The sequence below is a fragment of the Conger conger genome, chromosome 8, assembly GCF_963514075.1.
Source record: "Conger conger chromosome 8, fConCon1.1, whole genome shotgun sequence".
NCBI lineage: Eukaryota > Metazoa > Chordata > Actinopteri > Anguilliformes > Congridae > Conger > Conger conger.
The window spans coordinates 5645733-5660732 of NC_083767.1; the positions used below are offsets into that span (position 1 = coordinate 5645733).

At 49.3% G+C, this 15000-nt stretch overlaps 1 protein-coding gene across 1 annotated transcript in view; it reads left to right on the forward strand.

Moving 5' to 3' along the window:
- LOC133135222 (receptor-type tyrosine-protein phosphatase delta-like) overlaps positions 1 to 15000 on the forward strand; it is a 452453-nt gene that overhangs the window by 308037 nt on the left and 129416 nt on the right. The window contains exon 10 of the mRNA XM_061252069.1: positions 4640 to 4809. Coding sequence (XP_061108053.1) covers positions 4725 to 4809 — 85 coding nt within the window. The 5' untranslated portion in view covers positions 4640 to 4724. The remainder of the gene's footprint in view (positions 1 to 4639; positions 4810 to 15000) is intronic.

The window sequence follows — 15000 nt, forward strand, 5'->3', positions numbered from 1 at the left end:
ATGTGTATGTGAGTGTGTGTGTGTGTAGTGTGTGTGTGTGTGTGTGTGTAGTGTATGTATGTGTATGTGAGTGTGTGTGTGTGTAGTGTGTGTGTGTGTCGGAGCTCGTCCATGCCAGCGCTGATCCCTGCCCTCCCTCGGTTGGCATCCGCCCCCAGCGCGACGCAAGCTGGCACCTCCTCTCCCTGAGCGAGAGCGCCAGGTCCTGCCCACACCAGCCCCCCCGGCCCATATGGGCCCCCCCCCACACACACACACACACACACACACAACCCGCGCACACACACAGCACAAACACGGCCGTCAGGGAGAGGCAGGGATGAGGGGCAGCGAGCTGGGAAGTGTTCTCTCACCGTGTTAGCGTTTAGCGTTAGCGTTTAGCATTAGCGTCGCGGCAAAACCGCTACCGCTAACGAGGACCAAGCTGCAGAAATGACTTCGTCGGTCAGTGGTGAGAAGCCTCCCATCACAATCTTTTACTGGCTGATTCTCTCTTTTATTGTTGCTCTGTCTCTCTTTCTCGCTCTCCGTCTCTCTCTTGCTTTCTCTCTCTCTCTCACTCGCTCTCTCTAGGTGGTTCTTCATGAGGCTAGAAAGTTTTTGAAAATGATAAAAATGTGAGGTTCCTGCTTGTCAGTATATTTGGCGATATTAGTGTGCTGAGGAGTGACTGCTTCTTTAAGGCTGTAGAATCTACAGATGGCTTTGTTTTTCAGAGTCAGCATGAGAGGACTATGGTTAGTGTGTGTGTGTGTGTGTGTGTGTGTGTGTGTGTGGTAGCATTCTGACGCTCTGACGCTATGCAATGGCATGTTGACCGTCAGGAGGGGGATGTTTATTTTTTTACCCACAAACGGAGTGATGCTGTTAAGAAAAATTGAAAAAATCTTGTAAAAGAGTTTCATGTGTGCAGTGTTTAGCGGAAAAAAGGCTTGACCTTCTGTCTTCTCTTTCCCATTGGCTGCTCCCAGGGCTCCGCCCCTGCCTGTATGTAATCAGGTGCATTGCGCTGTCCAAACTGTGTCTGTGTGGGACGGGGTTCAAGGGCTCTGAATCCGTTCTGTGTCCGTGTGCTTCTCAGTCCTGCTCCGGGCACGCTGCAGAGAGAGGACATCTGAGAGTGTCCCCGAGACACTGTGCACGCATGTGTGTGTGTGTGTCTGTGTGTGTGTGAAGTTGTGTAAGTTTCTGTGTGTGCACGCATGTGTGTGTGTGTGTGTGTGTGTGTGTGTGTGTGTGTGTGTGTGTGTGAAGTTGTGTAAGTTTCTGTGTGTGTGTGCATGCATGTGTGTATGTGTGAATTGTGTGTGTGTGTGTGTGTGTGTGTGCGTGTGCCTGTACGTGTGCGTGTATGTGTGAATTGTGTGTGTGTGTTTTTTGTGTGTGTGTGTTAAATTCAAGGAAATAGTTGGGGGAGCATGTGTGTGTGCGTGTGTGTGTGTGAGTGTGTGTGTGTGTGTGTGTGTGCGAGTGTGTTAAATATAAAGTAACCGGTGTTGGACGGTGTAAATGAGCCGTTTTGTCTGCGTCTCCCCTCCTGATTACGCTTCTGGAACTTTCTCTGTCCTCCTCCCTCCTCTTCCCCTCGCCCGTCAGCAGATAAATAGCCGGGCGAAAGACTGTTTAAGGGGATTATCTGGCTGCTTTAATGCCGTTTGCGCTCATAGACACGGGCAGTCTCTGCTGCGGCGAGGAGATAATTGCGTTTGTTTGACCGTGCGCGCGTCCAAAGGGCCTCGTCAGCGCCCTTCCTCGCGAACGCTAACGGCGGCGCTAACGGTTAAAGGCGTAGCCGGGCAACCGCGGAGCTTGGGAGACACGCTCTGACGATGCCAGAGTTCATTAAGCGCTGTACGGTAATGTCTCCTCTTAAGAGATCACACGCTCCCGGTCTTTGTGGAGTCTGCCCTGTACAGCGGATTAGCAGCTGCTGATTGTGGTCATGTAGACTGCGCTGGATCACGAGGGAGCGAGACCTGACTGTGACTGAAACTGACCTGGAAGACGGGTGGGTGGATGTGTGTGTGTGTGCGCGTGCGTGTGTGTGTTTGTGTGTGTGCCCATGTGCCTGTGTCTGTGTGCATGTGTGTGTCTGTGTCCTTTTTTGTGTGGGTGTGTCTACTTGCGTTTGTGTGTGTGTCCATGTGTGCTTGTTCTTTTGTGTGTGCATGTGCATTTGTGTGTGTGCTTGTGTCTGTAATATGTGTGTACATGTGTATGTGTATGTGTTTGCATGTGCGTTTGTGTGTGTGCTTGTGTCTGTAATATGTGTGTACATGTGTATGTGTATGTGTTTGCATGTGCGTTTGTGTGTGTGCTTGTGTCTGTAATATGTGTGTACGTGTGTATGTGTGTGTGTGTGAGTGTGTGTGTGTGTGTGTGCGTGTCTTATTTAAGTGTTAGTTCCCTGGACTAACAGCGTATTCACAGTCACTCTGAGGACTCCGGCTCTGATAATGCAGGCTGCTGATTGGCTGCTCTCTCAGTTGTGAGGTTAATCACACCGGATGGCGGTTGCTCGCAGCGTAGGCTGCTCTCCCCTCACCGGTTCAAACATCAAATATCTCCACCACCCTTCCCTTCCGTTTCCGCAAATCACTCCCGAAACGTGCCCCCGCTCACGCCCGCGTTGTGATGCTGGCGGCCGCCGGGAACGCCGCGGAGATTCCGGCCTTTTCCCGCGCGTCCGAGCCGGAATCCCGCAGACAAACGGCCGCCCGTAAAGTCCGCACCGCGGTATTTACTCCGAAAGAGCCGCGAGACATTCTCAGCACTTATTTGTCTTTCTGTCGATTGAATCGCTAGTCCAGTCTTTTTCACTTTATTGAAAGCGAAGGACAGGGAGAGGGAGAAGGAGAGAAAGGCACTAGCAGTGGATTAAAAGGGTTTTTTAGGGGAGAAAGATGTTGCTGTGAAGGGGCTGCGCTCTCTGTTCATTAAGTCTATTAGGACAGCCTTTCAGCGAGTGCCAGGGCTTAACTGGGCTCTGATCACCCTGGGTGGGCCGGCCCACTTTCTGCTGTTTTCTTTTGGCCAGGATAGAGGTGAGCACACACACACACACACACACACTCACACACACTCATATACACGCATACAAACACATGCACACGAATGCATACACATACACACACACACACACACTCACACACACACACGCACACACACTCGTATACACGCATACAAACACATGCACACAAATGCATACACATACACACACACACACACACTCACACACACGCAAACACACACACTCGTATACACGCATACAAACACACGCACACAAATGCATACACATACGCACACACACACAAAAATACACACATACACAGATTCACGCACACACACATGCACAAACACACACGCGCACACACATACACACACAAGCACGCACGCACATACACGCACTCTCCCTCTCACACAAGCACATACACACACACACACACTCGTATACACGCATACAAACACATGCACACAAATGCATACACATACATACACACACACAAATGCATACATGCACACAAAATGTGCATAAGCACACACAAAAATACACACATACACAGATTCATGCACACACACATGCACAAACACACATGCGCACACACACACACACACAAGCACGCACGCACACACACGCACTCTCTCCCTCTCACACAAGCACACACACACACACACACATGCAAACATACACACACACACACACACACACACACACCCACTCGCACTCTCTCCCTCTCACTCAAGCACTCACACACACACACATGCAAACATACACACACACACAGACACACACACACACACCCACTCACACTCTCTCCCTCTCACACATACACACACACTCATTACACTGGGAGTAATCCTGCATGCTTTGGGCTCCATAGTAAGAGTGGTGTAAGAGCTGAAACAGGCTCAGCAGATGGAGGAGGGGGGTCAGATTGTGCGGGATGGGGGGTCAGATGGAGGCCACAGGCCCACAGAACAGCCAGTCTAATGGGGTCACCTTGGTCTCATCTCGCACCAGCCCCACAACCTCAAGGCATGCTGGGATATTTACCAATTGGCAGCAGATTTCATTCCGATTAACTCCACATCTCCTCCCCTGCTCCCAACCCAGAATCCAGGACAGAAACGGGCTGATATTTTGTTTTCTATTCCCGTATTTGTTATTTTTTCCCCATCCCTTGCAGTTTTTTTATAACAAATATCCCTCTGTCTCCATAGACAGCCTTAGAGTTCAGCGTTTCGGTCAGTGAATTGTGTATGAATTTGAATGAGAAAAGGAAGGTGATTGGAAGTGATTTTAGGAACTTTCCCACAAGTATTGAACAGGGTGCAGAGGAATTGGAGAACGGGGGGCAGGGTGAGCCTGGGGGGCGGGGGGGGGGGGGGGGGGGGGGGGCTGCTTTAAATCATTTTGGTAAAACTTTATTACCGATGCACACTATAGCGCACTATCGTGGATCGCACGGTTTTTCATCTGCGAAGAGATATCTCGTTTCTGAACACCCATTCAAAAGAGTACTGTAACAGAGACTGACGGACCGGTCTTCCCAACGCGAGGTCCGTGCGGGAGGAACGTCAGTTGAAAACCCGCCCCGTCTCATTCCCGCCTCCCCGTGTGTTTCCCGGTTTTCCGCAGGCTGTGAATCTCCCGCCCGCTCGCTCCAGATCGCACCGGTCTGACTCACGGGCCTCGGTGAGCCGGCCAGACTGAGGCTGCCAGGATGCTGGTGCCAAGCTGTCCCATGATGCACCGGGGCGGGGCCTTGCTGCTCCTCCTCAGCCTCCTCTCCCTCGCTGACACTGAGAGTAAGTCACATGATCAATTTATCCATCTATCCATCCGTCTGTCTAACTATCTATCTCTCAGTCTCTCTGTCTTTCTGTCTTTCTGCCAATTTCTTACTCTCTCTCACTCTCTCACCAACACACACTCACACTCCTTTTCTCTCTCTCTCTCACATACACACTTTCTTTCTCTTACTCTCTCACACACTCTTTCTCTCTCTCATCTTTTCTCTCTCGCTCACACTCACACACACACAGTCTCCTGTTCTCTCTCTCTCTCACACACACTCTCTCTGACTCTCTCACAGACACACACTCCCTTTCTCTCTTGCTCTCACACACACACACACACACACACACACACACACGCTCCACTCTTGCACAGTGACACCGGACGTCTCTTAAGTCAGTCTAATAGCCAGAATGGGTAAGAACCGAAAGATAAGGAATGTTGTATATCATATGAAGAACAATCTGGCTTTTGGCTTGGCACAGTGTGTGGGTAATATTTTAAAAATACAAATAAAATCTGAGAGATTCTCTGGGGATATAATATCTCAAGTGGATGCCCGTTTACTGTCTGGAAGACAGACTACCAAGAGCAGCTTTCATTTTCACAAAGATTCATTATAATCACCATCTACACAAATATTATTTTTAGCGCCAGGAGTTTGAATTTCAGATTGTTTTTTTTTTTTGTGCCAAGGCATCTCGGAGGACCTTGAAGTGAAATCGATGGTGGGCTCTGAGAAATGTGTTGAAGAGTAATATTTCCCACAATGCACGCTCTCCTAACAAATGGGTTGTGTTGCGCTGGAAGACGTATCTCACCTCGACGACAGGGAGGCGAAAAGGAGCGCCATACCTCACGTTCCCGACGCCCGGCTGGCCGGTCTCCGTTCCTCCGGCCCATCTGCCGAGTCTCCGTTCTCGCCCGGACTCAGTCGCTCATTCTGACGTGAAGATGGCCGAAAACCAGCCACGCTTTTTAAAAACGCGCTTCTGCGCGGCAGACCCGCGGATGTAACGCACGCGTTAAATATCTTAAGTGTCAATTAAGAATCAATTAAATCAAGGCCAATAATCTTCACTCGGAGCCCGTGCGGCTTATTTTAATTCGTTTGACGATATCTTGGTTGAGTGTTTTTTTTTTCCGTTTGTTGTGGATAACGTTGATAAAAAATGCTAATTGTCTTTGAACGCGAGTCGGGAGCCGTACCCTGCTAATTCACACAGCTGTGGTGAGTGGTAAACAGTCGCGCTTTTGGCCCTATTAAAATGCCGTAGATGGCCCGTTCGCTCTCACAACAGCTGTTGTGATATAATATTTTCAGCAGCTGTGCTGGTTTATATCGTCAAAGCCACGGCAAATTGACCGTGGGGGTGGGGGGGGAGATGGGGGGGGGGGGGGGGGGGGCGTCTGACAGGTAGCGGCTGAGATGCCAGCCTGAGAGAGGCCAGAGGGATTCTTTAAAAATACATCATATTTATCTTTTCCCTGCCTTTCTCAATCTCTCTATCCTCCCTCACTCTCTTTCTCTCCTTCCCTCCCTGCCTCTCTCTCTTTCCCTCCCTCTCGCACCTTCTCTCCCTCCCTCTCTCCCTCTCTCTCTTCTCCCTCCCTCTCTGTCTCCCTGCCTCCCTCTCTCTCTCCTTTCTCTCTCTCCCTCTCTCCTCTCCCTCCCTCTCTGTCTCCCTGCCTCCCTCTCTCTCTCCTTTCTCTCTCTCCCTCTCTCCTCTCTCTCCCTCCCTCCCTCTCTCCTCTCCCTCCCTCTCTGTCTCCCTGCCTCCCTCTCTCTCTCCCTCCCTCTCTCCCTCCATCTCGCCCTGGCTCCCTCTCTCTCTCCTCTCTCTCCCTCCCTCTCTCCCTCCATCTCTCCCTCGCTCCCTCTCTCTCAGTTCAGTTCTGTGTTTTCACTGTGACAGAGTAGCTCTCCTGCCTGCATCCAGTAAGCACTCCCCCTCCCTCCCTCCACCCCATCAAATGATCTCAGAAACCCAGACTGCATGAATACTTAACCGTCTCAGAAACGGGGCCGTGGGTAAGGCCCCGGGGCCACGAGCCCGCAGGCTGTGCGTCGGTGGTGGGCCCGCGCTCCACGCATGGCGTTCCGGGGCCCGCGCTCCACGCATGGCGTTCCGGGGCCCGGGCGCGGCTGACGGGCGAACCGGGGAGAGCGGGGCGAGGAGCACAAAATGGCCGCCCGCGCCGGACAGATGGCCCGGCCTCCGAGCTGGCACCCCACGGCACACCCCCGCCTCCCTGAGCCACGCGCGGGAAAAACGAGGGAAACAAAAACAACGCACACCCGGACGCTGCGCTACCGCTAACGCTCTCCGCGCGGAAACCCAGGACCGAAGACTGTGTCTCGGAGGAGAGAGGCTCAACCGCCCCTCCTCTGCAGCACGCAGTGATGAAAAACTGTAGCGCTCATGTCTTGGCGCGGCCGCCGGTCTTTGCCGAAACCGTCTTCACGCGGACATTTGCAAGAAGCTCCGGGCAGGAGCGCCTGCTAAGCACATAAAACATTTTAAGAAAGCGAGAGGGAACAAAAACTGCTCTTTTTGTTTTGTTTTTCCATCCTTTACCACTCTTCTTTTGGTACGTTACATATTCAACAGTTTGGCGGTAATTCAATTGCAGTCAACCCTGCATAATATTTAGGGGGGGTTTTTTTTGTTCATATGTTTGTCCACCACTGCCGTGGCTTAATGTATTCAGGGGAACGGTACTAGGAAGAAAAAAAAAAAACCTGCAACACGGGGAACTTAATTGTCCCCGATGAAGTAGAAATAATGAAGAGATCGCTCTCTGTCTCCTTACCGCCGTGGCGCTGGTACACAGCCACCTCCGCACCGTCCACGCCGCGGGCCGGATTCATAAACATTAATAAACATTAATAAACATTCCCGCGCAGTAAATCTCTCGCACGTTCATTAGCGCCGCTGAGCTCATCGAGCGCCCGTGTCACCCCTGTTTCGCCGGGCTGGCGTGACGGGTCCACCCTGTCGCCCTGTGACAGCCGCTCCTTTGTGCCCTGTGACTGGGGGGAGGGGCCCGCCAGCCTCCCCTCAGGCCACACCGCAGGGTTTAGTAGTGTCGTAGCTCCTCCCCTCTCGTTAGGATTACGCTCTGTGATTGGTTTGCTTTGAGCATGCTCATTGTCTGAGTCTGCCTTGGGACTGGTGATTACAGGAGGTCATGTTCTGTATTGTAACTTTGCACTGTGTTTTTTATATAAATGTGCAACAATTCCTGCTTAAATGTCGATGCTGAGGCAGCCTGTAGCCTGGTAGCTGAGGGGACTGGGACCTGGAAGGTTGGTGGTTCAAGCCCCAGTGTAGCCACCGTAAGGTCCGCACTGGGCACTTAATTGCTGGGCCTTTGAGCAAGGCCCTTAACCCTGCATTGCTCCAGGGGAGAACTGTCTCCTGCTTACTCTAATCAACTGTACGTCGCTCTGGATAAGAGCATCTGCCAAATGCCATTAATGTAATGCAATGTAATGTAATGGGTGGTTGGCCCCTGTTTAATATAATCAACTGTAAGTCACTTTGGATAAAAGCATCAGCTAAATAACTGTAATGTAATGTAATGATGATAATATCAAGTTTAAATGTAAAATTATTTTTGGATATTTGATGTGAGGAGCCATCGTCCTGCTAGGCATACATTCCGTGGTTATCTGGTCCATTCCACCATTCAGCAAAACCAATCTAAGCACAGGACTAAAGCACTAAGCTCAACAAGGAATCATAGGTATGACAGAAGGACGATTACTATGAGCAGTGAATATTTACAGATTAACGGTGAAGGGATGGATATCACAATATATCTGCTTTATATCACAACACAGATGAATAGTCCTTTGATTATCTTAGCGGTAGCGACCTAGCGCAGCATTCAGCAGACTCTCTGCATGTGTCCTGTGGTGGTTGTGTTAACACTTTGAAGAGCAGGTTTTTACATTGGAATGTGTTTTTTTTATGTGCTCAGTTTCAGTCAGTGGTGATTATTACATCATCAGTAGAATGTTCAGTTCAAAACATTCTAATCACACATTTGTGTTTGGAATGTTCAGTCGAAAACATTCTAATCGCGCTTTTGTGATTGGAATGTTCAGTCGAGAAGCATTCTAATCACACATTTGTGACCTCGCGGCTTAAGGGGTTAATAGAATTGCGCTGTGATTCTGGAATGCACCTGTTCCTCTTGCCTCTGCCGCTGAGTTCAGATCGATAAGCGGCTCGTTCGCGGCACCAATTCCCCCGGAGTTTGACTTCCACTTCTCATTCTTCGCAGAGTGTCGAGTTTCATCCTGCGAGATTTATGGCCGGGTGTCTCTGGCTGCCTCCCTGTCCCAGACGGCGTTTGACTAATTCCGCCCGGCTTAATGGCGTTTTAATTGATTGTTTCCAGCTTCTGCAATAGGACGGTGTCTGAGTGAGAAATAACCTTTTTGCATCAAATAAATATTGACAAACAGCGAGGTGCTGGAAACGGCGCGAGGTAGATGTGTGAATTCGGTCTGCGAATTTCACACCTCAGACTCGGTCTCCGTACACGACGGATTCCTTTGTGCGCGAGCATATTTTATTTTACTTGAAATGAAAACTGTGCAGGAGAATTAAGCTTATTTGTCACGGCAGGTATTTGTTTTGTACCGCGGAAATTCCAGGCCTCTACATGCTTTGATATGTGGATTTGGCATTAGATGCTGTGTTTGTGCTGCATCTGTTGGGGCCAGAGGTCAAATTATACACCCGAACGCTGCGGAGAGTGTAATTATGTTGCAATTTGAAGCAATTGTTTGTTGGGGAATTTTTCAATGGCATTATGGGCTACAGAGGAGACATGGCAGACACATTTACTCGTCCTAAAAGCAAATCGCCCGAACTGGCCATATAATTAACGAGTGAAAATGATAATGATAAAAAAAATATATATTTTAATAAAATGGTTTAAATATTGCTGGTGTGTTTTCACTCGCTGTAAGGCAACTCCCGTTCAGTTTGCTGGTGTTGGAATGTCAAACTGAATCCAAGTTTCGAGTCATTCAGGACTGAGTCACCACCTGACCCCCCCCTCCGAACAACATTCCAGAGAGTTGGGCGCGTCGCGTGGGGTGTAAGGTCTAATGATGCTGAATTCCCGGATGACGGCATGCGGTAAATCCCCTGTTTTATGTCCGTCTTACCGAGTATAAATTATTGTAAAAGGCTGTTGTATTTGCATGCGGCTTCCGAGTCTGCTCCAAAATTAGCATTTTTACAGCATTTCTAATTAAGTCCCTCTGCTTAATTTGCTTGCATGGTAATTTTATTTAAATTCCTCCCCTGCCACTCCACCCCTCCCCCTTCCCAAACATACACATGCGCGCACACTCACACACACACACACACACATGCATACATACCCATGCACATGCACATCATGCACACACACACGCACATGCACACATACACGTCAAGGCACATGAGCACACACACACACACACACACAGGCACTTCACACAAACACACACGCACACACAGAGGCAGACGCACACACACACAGGCACATGAGCGCACACACACACAGGCACATGAGCGCACACACACACAGGCACACACACACACACACACACACACACACACAGGCAGACGCACACACACAGGCACACACACACACACACACACACACACAGGCAGACACACACACACACAGGAACACACACACACACACAGGAACACACACACGCACACACACACAGGCACACACACACACACACACACACACACACAGGCAGACGCACACACACAGGCACACACACACACACACACACACAGGCAGACACACACACACACAGGCAGACGCACACACACACAGGCACACACACACACACAGGCACTCCACACAGGCACACAGGGTTATTTTAAACCCAGGACGGAGGGGGGGAGGGGTGGGGGCGCAGTGAGACTTGACTCTCCTCCCAGATCACGATCCCTCCCTGCCCACTCTTCATCACCCCGCCGGTCTGCTACGCTCGGACGGATCTGCACCGGCTCCGCTCCACTTCCTGTTCCATTTCCGCACGGTCCACACTGCGCAGATTACCCAGCATGCCCTGGGTCTGCGCTGAAGCGCTCTTTAATTACGCCCCGGTGCTCTCTCTCATCTCCAGACAAAGGGAGCGTAATTAACAACAAATATATCACAGCCATCTTAGATGCAATCTGCCCTGTTGTGAAAATAGAGTAAGCAGCAATATATGTTTTCTCTCTCTCTCTCTCTCTCTCTCTCTCTCTCTCTCTCTTTCTCTCGGACAGCAACATTGTACACAGTTGTGGTTTTTTTTGTCTTGACAAACTGCAAAGCCTTTTTAATGTCTGAGTCTGGCTGTATGTGTGTAGATTCTAGCATGTGAAACTGTCAGTTTAAAAAAAAAAAACACAGTTCAAATGTTTACTATTAAATCAACCTTGATAGTGAAAATGAGTCCATTTGACCCCTCTGAGACGGATGTAAACGGTTTGATAAAAGGTTTCAGTCAGAGGTAATACTGTGTGCTATATTCTCATCTTCATGATTTTACTTCTTGGTTTATGAAAAGGCACAGACATGGAGGGTCAAGGATTGTTTTTTGATCTATTTTATTAATAAATGAGACATCATCAGGTTGCAATATAGAAAAATAACTGTCCAGACAAAAGCAAAAACCAAAAGAAGTTATCAGGATGTCATTGCAAGAATTATACAAATACTTCAAACCAAAGTAAGTGTTCTGTAGTTTTACATGTATTGAGAGGTCATTTGAATTGATTCAGTGATGGCCGATGATGGTGTGGCTGGTTCTGTGTCACATACAGTTAAAGGTCCACACGCATCAGCGTTCTCTTCCTGGTTTTATCTGAAATGGCCATGAAACGTTTGCGGTGACGTAGGTTATTTGAAAAGTCCCTAACCCCTCCCCCTCCTGTGATCAGATCTCTTGTGTTAACATTTAGCAGCTTCATCCGCTGCTAATCGCTGTTGGTGTGTGAGTGTGTGTATGAATGGGTGAATGAGAAGCATCAATTGTACAGGGCTTTGGATAAAGGCGCTATATAAATTTACCATTTACCATTCAGGCACCTGTATAGTGGTTTGTCCACACCATCTCTCAAGATGTTAGGTCATACGCTGTCCATGTATGATCCAAAGTAATGAAGAGTTTCCTCTGATCTCGGTGCTAATGCCGTTTTTAAAATGAACTTTTCTCCTGGGTATTGAGGGTGGCATGGAGTAACAGTGGCATCTAACTTGAGGGTGAACATCAGCTTCAATGAACAGAAAACAAAATGGCGTCGCCCTAATCACCAAAACTTCACACCTGCAAATTGAAATAATGGCCTTTTATCACCAACACCCTTTAGTGTGCTAAATAGGGTACTTATCAATTTCAGTAGACAATACAAATAAATAGGGTGCCTATTCAACACAGCAGTGAATAGCCTATACAATCCCCTCCAGTTTACAAACTCCTTATCCACTGCAGTAGTGTACACCAGTTTGCTAAATAGTCCGTTCCCCACATTAGTGAAGATAGGGCACAGTTTCACGGACACAGATTAGTCCTGGACTAAATTGAGTTTTGTATGGAGAATCTCCGTTCAAAATAGAATTGAGTCTCAAAGCAGGCTTAATCTGTGATCCCTTGGGTTTACAAATAGGGTGCCAATTCCCTACACGAGTGAATATACTGTAAGATCCCCTTCAGTTCAACAGGCTGTGTGCTCCCTGCAGTACTGAATGTTAGCCTTCAGTTTACAAACAGGGTGATACAAACAGTATCAACTCCAGTATCAACTCCAATATCAGTTTGATAAATAGGGTGCCTATTCCCCACTGTAGTGAGTATACCAAGACCCCTTTCAGTTAGCTCAACAGGCTGTGTATCCCCTATGGCAGTGAACATACCAGTTGGCCTTCAGTAGTGTTCATCAGTTTGCTGAACAGGGTGCCCGTTCCCCTCTGTAGTGAGTGTGAGATCCCCTTCGGTAGCTGGCCAGGCTGTTTTCCCCGCGGGAACACCCGGCCGGCAGGCTCTGTGTAGGCCGGCCGCCAGCTCGTTGCGTTGGTCCTGTTCGGACGCTGCGTGGCGTAGCGCGGTGGCATATGCTAACGCAGATCATCTCTGGTGTACCGGCTCTCAGAATAACACCGGCGCGCAGGGAGTGACATCAGCGCAATGCTTATGCAATTAATAGACTGGGCCAACACGCCGAGCGGGATTATGGGATTGATCCACCTTGAATGGATGTTCCCAGCTTTTGGCCGACATTATTTTTCATCAATGTTAGATTCATTCAGTATGGTATATTGGTTGATGAATGGTGGGGAAAGGCTTATAGATATACTGTAATAATGTAGCATCCATTTTGTTTCGGGTTAAGAGGCCGTTCAGCTGTAATTATAGAGGTAATTTTTGTAATAGGTTGGGATTTGAGATTCTCTGCAATTTTGCTACGCTGTGGGACCTCCCTCCCACTGGAACTAGCCTTTAAAGTTAATATTACTTCAGTATTAAACGGATAATAAAATAATCATAAAATATGGCCGGTTCAGCCCTTTCTGGTGGAGAGTGTGTTCCGGGCCGCCACGGCTGGCATTTTAAAAATGTCAGTTTGTCAGACTCGTCCCGACCGTCTGAGTTGTTGACGGGGTCGTTAGGGGAGCCGGCGTCCACGGTAACGCGTGTGAATGGCGGCGCGTTCTAAACGGCCCTCGTTTAAGCGTCCTCGTGTTTTCGGTATTCGCTCAGCCGGCGCCCACGCCCAGGGTACCGCACACGGGGGAGCGTTCTCAGCGCAAGCGCTCCGGATTTGCATTCCCCGTGGGCAGATTCCGGATCTGAAGAGGGTACGAGGAGAGGGTGTACCACTGAAGGGCAGAAACAGCCGGCGGTGCCTGTAATACCAGAATACCCCCCGCCCCCACATCCCAGAGATCTCATGTAAAAGTGAAAGGCACAGAAGCCATAGTGGAATAATGGACAGGAATTTCATTGATACCACTGGTCATAAAATGGTAAATGGACAGAATTTTTACGATGCTTTTATCCATATCGTTTCACAACTAATGCTTCTCATTCACTCATTCACACACTCGCACACCAGTGGTCAGCTCGTTCAACACACCCAGGGTGGGGATTGAACCCGCAAACCTTCCGACCGCTAGACAACCGCTCATACCTCCCACACCAACATCACCCCCCAGAAACCGCGTAGCGTAGCGTAGCATAGCGCGTAAGGGACGGTCTCTCAACCGCTAAGCTGCGCAGACTCCCAGCAGCACTTAGACTGTAGACTTTTGGGGGTTCCCGGTTTGTTGCCAGGGGAACGGCATTCCTCGGTGGCCAGATGTCTTCTCCATTGACCAAAGCTTTTTAGCCGTTTTCCTTTATATTTGCTAATTAGCGTCACACGTGCGCTCATCCTGCTACTGTCGTTCATTGCGTAGGCTTAGCGTGCCGTATTCATGTGTAAATGTGACTTCACCGCTCCGGCCGAGGAGAATGTAATAATGTCATAATTCCTCTTCCATTGGCACAGGGGTGCTTTATCCCATGTCTGCTAGCTTTTGGGGCGAATAGTGGCTGTCTGCATTGTGGCTGCAAGAAATCCGTTCTCCACTGAAACCCCCCCGCCCCCCCCCCCAATGCAGTCAGTATTACTGAGGAACACCACTAAAGCAGCTTTGCCTCCCAGATGGTGTGTGTGTTGGTGGGGTGGGGGGGGGCAGTTGTGGCGTACACTTGTGCGTTATTAAGCTACACGATGTGGGGCATGCAGCTCTGGTCTTGCTACGCTGCGCGTGCACAGGAGGAAGAGTTCATGCGGAGTGCAGCTATGAGTAACCAAGGCAACTGCGCAGGTAGCGACTGTCACAGTGTGTGTCACAGGTAGCGGTGTTACAGGTAATGTGTGTCACAGGTAGTGGTGTTACAGGTAATGTGTGTCACAGGTAGTGGTGTTACAGGTAATGTGTATCACAGGTAGTGGTGTTACAGGTAATGTGTGTCACAGGTAATGTGTGTCACAGGTAGTGGTGTTACAGGTAATGTGTGTCACAGGTAGTGGTGTTACAGGTAGCGTGTGTTAGAGGTAATGTGTGTCACAGGTAGTGGTGTTACAGGTAGCGTGTGTTAGAGGTAATGTGTGTCACAGGTAGTGGTGTTACAGGTAATGTGT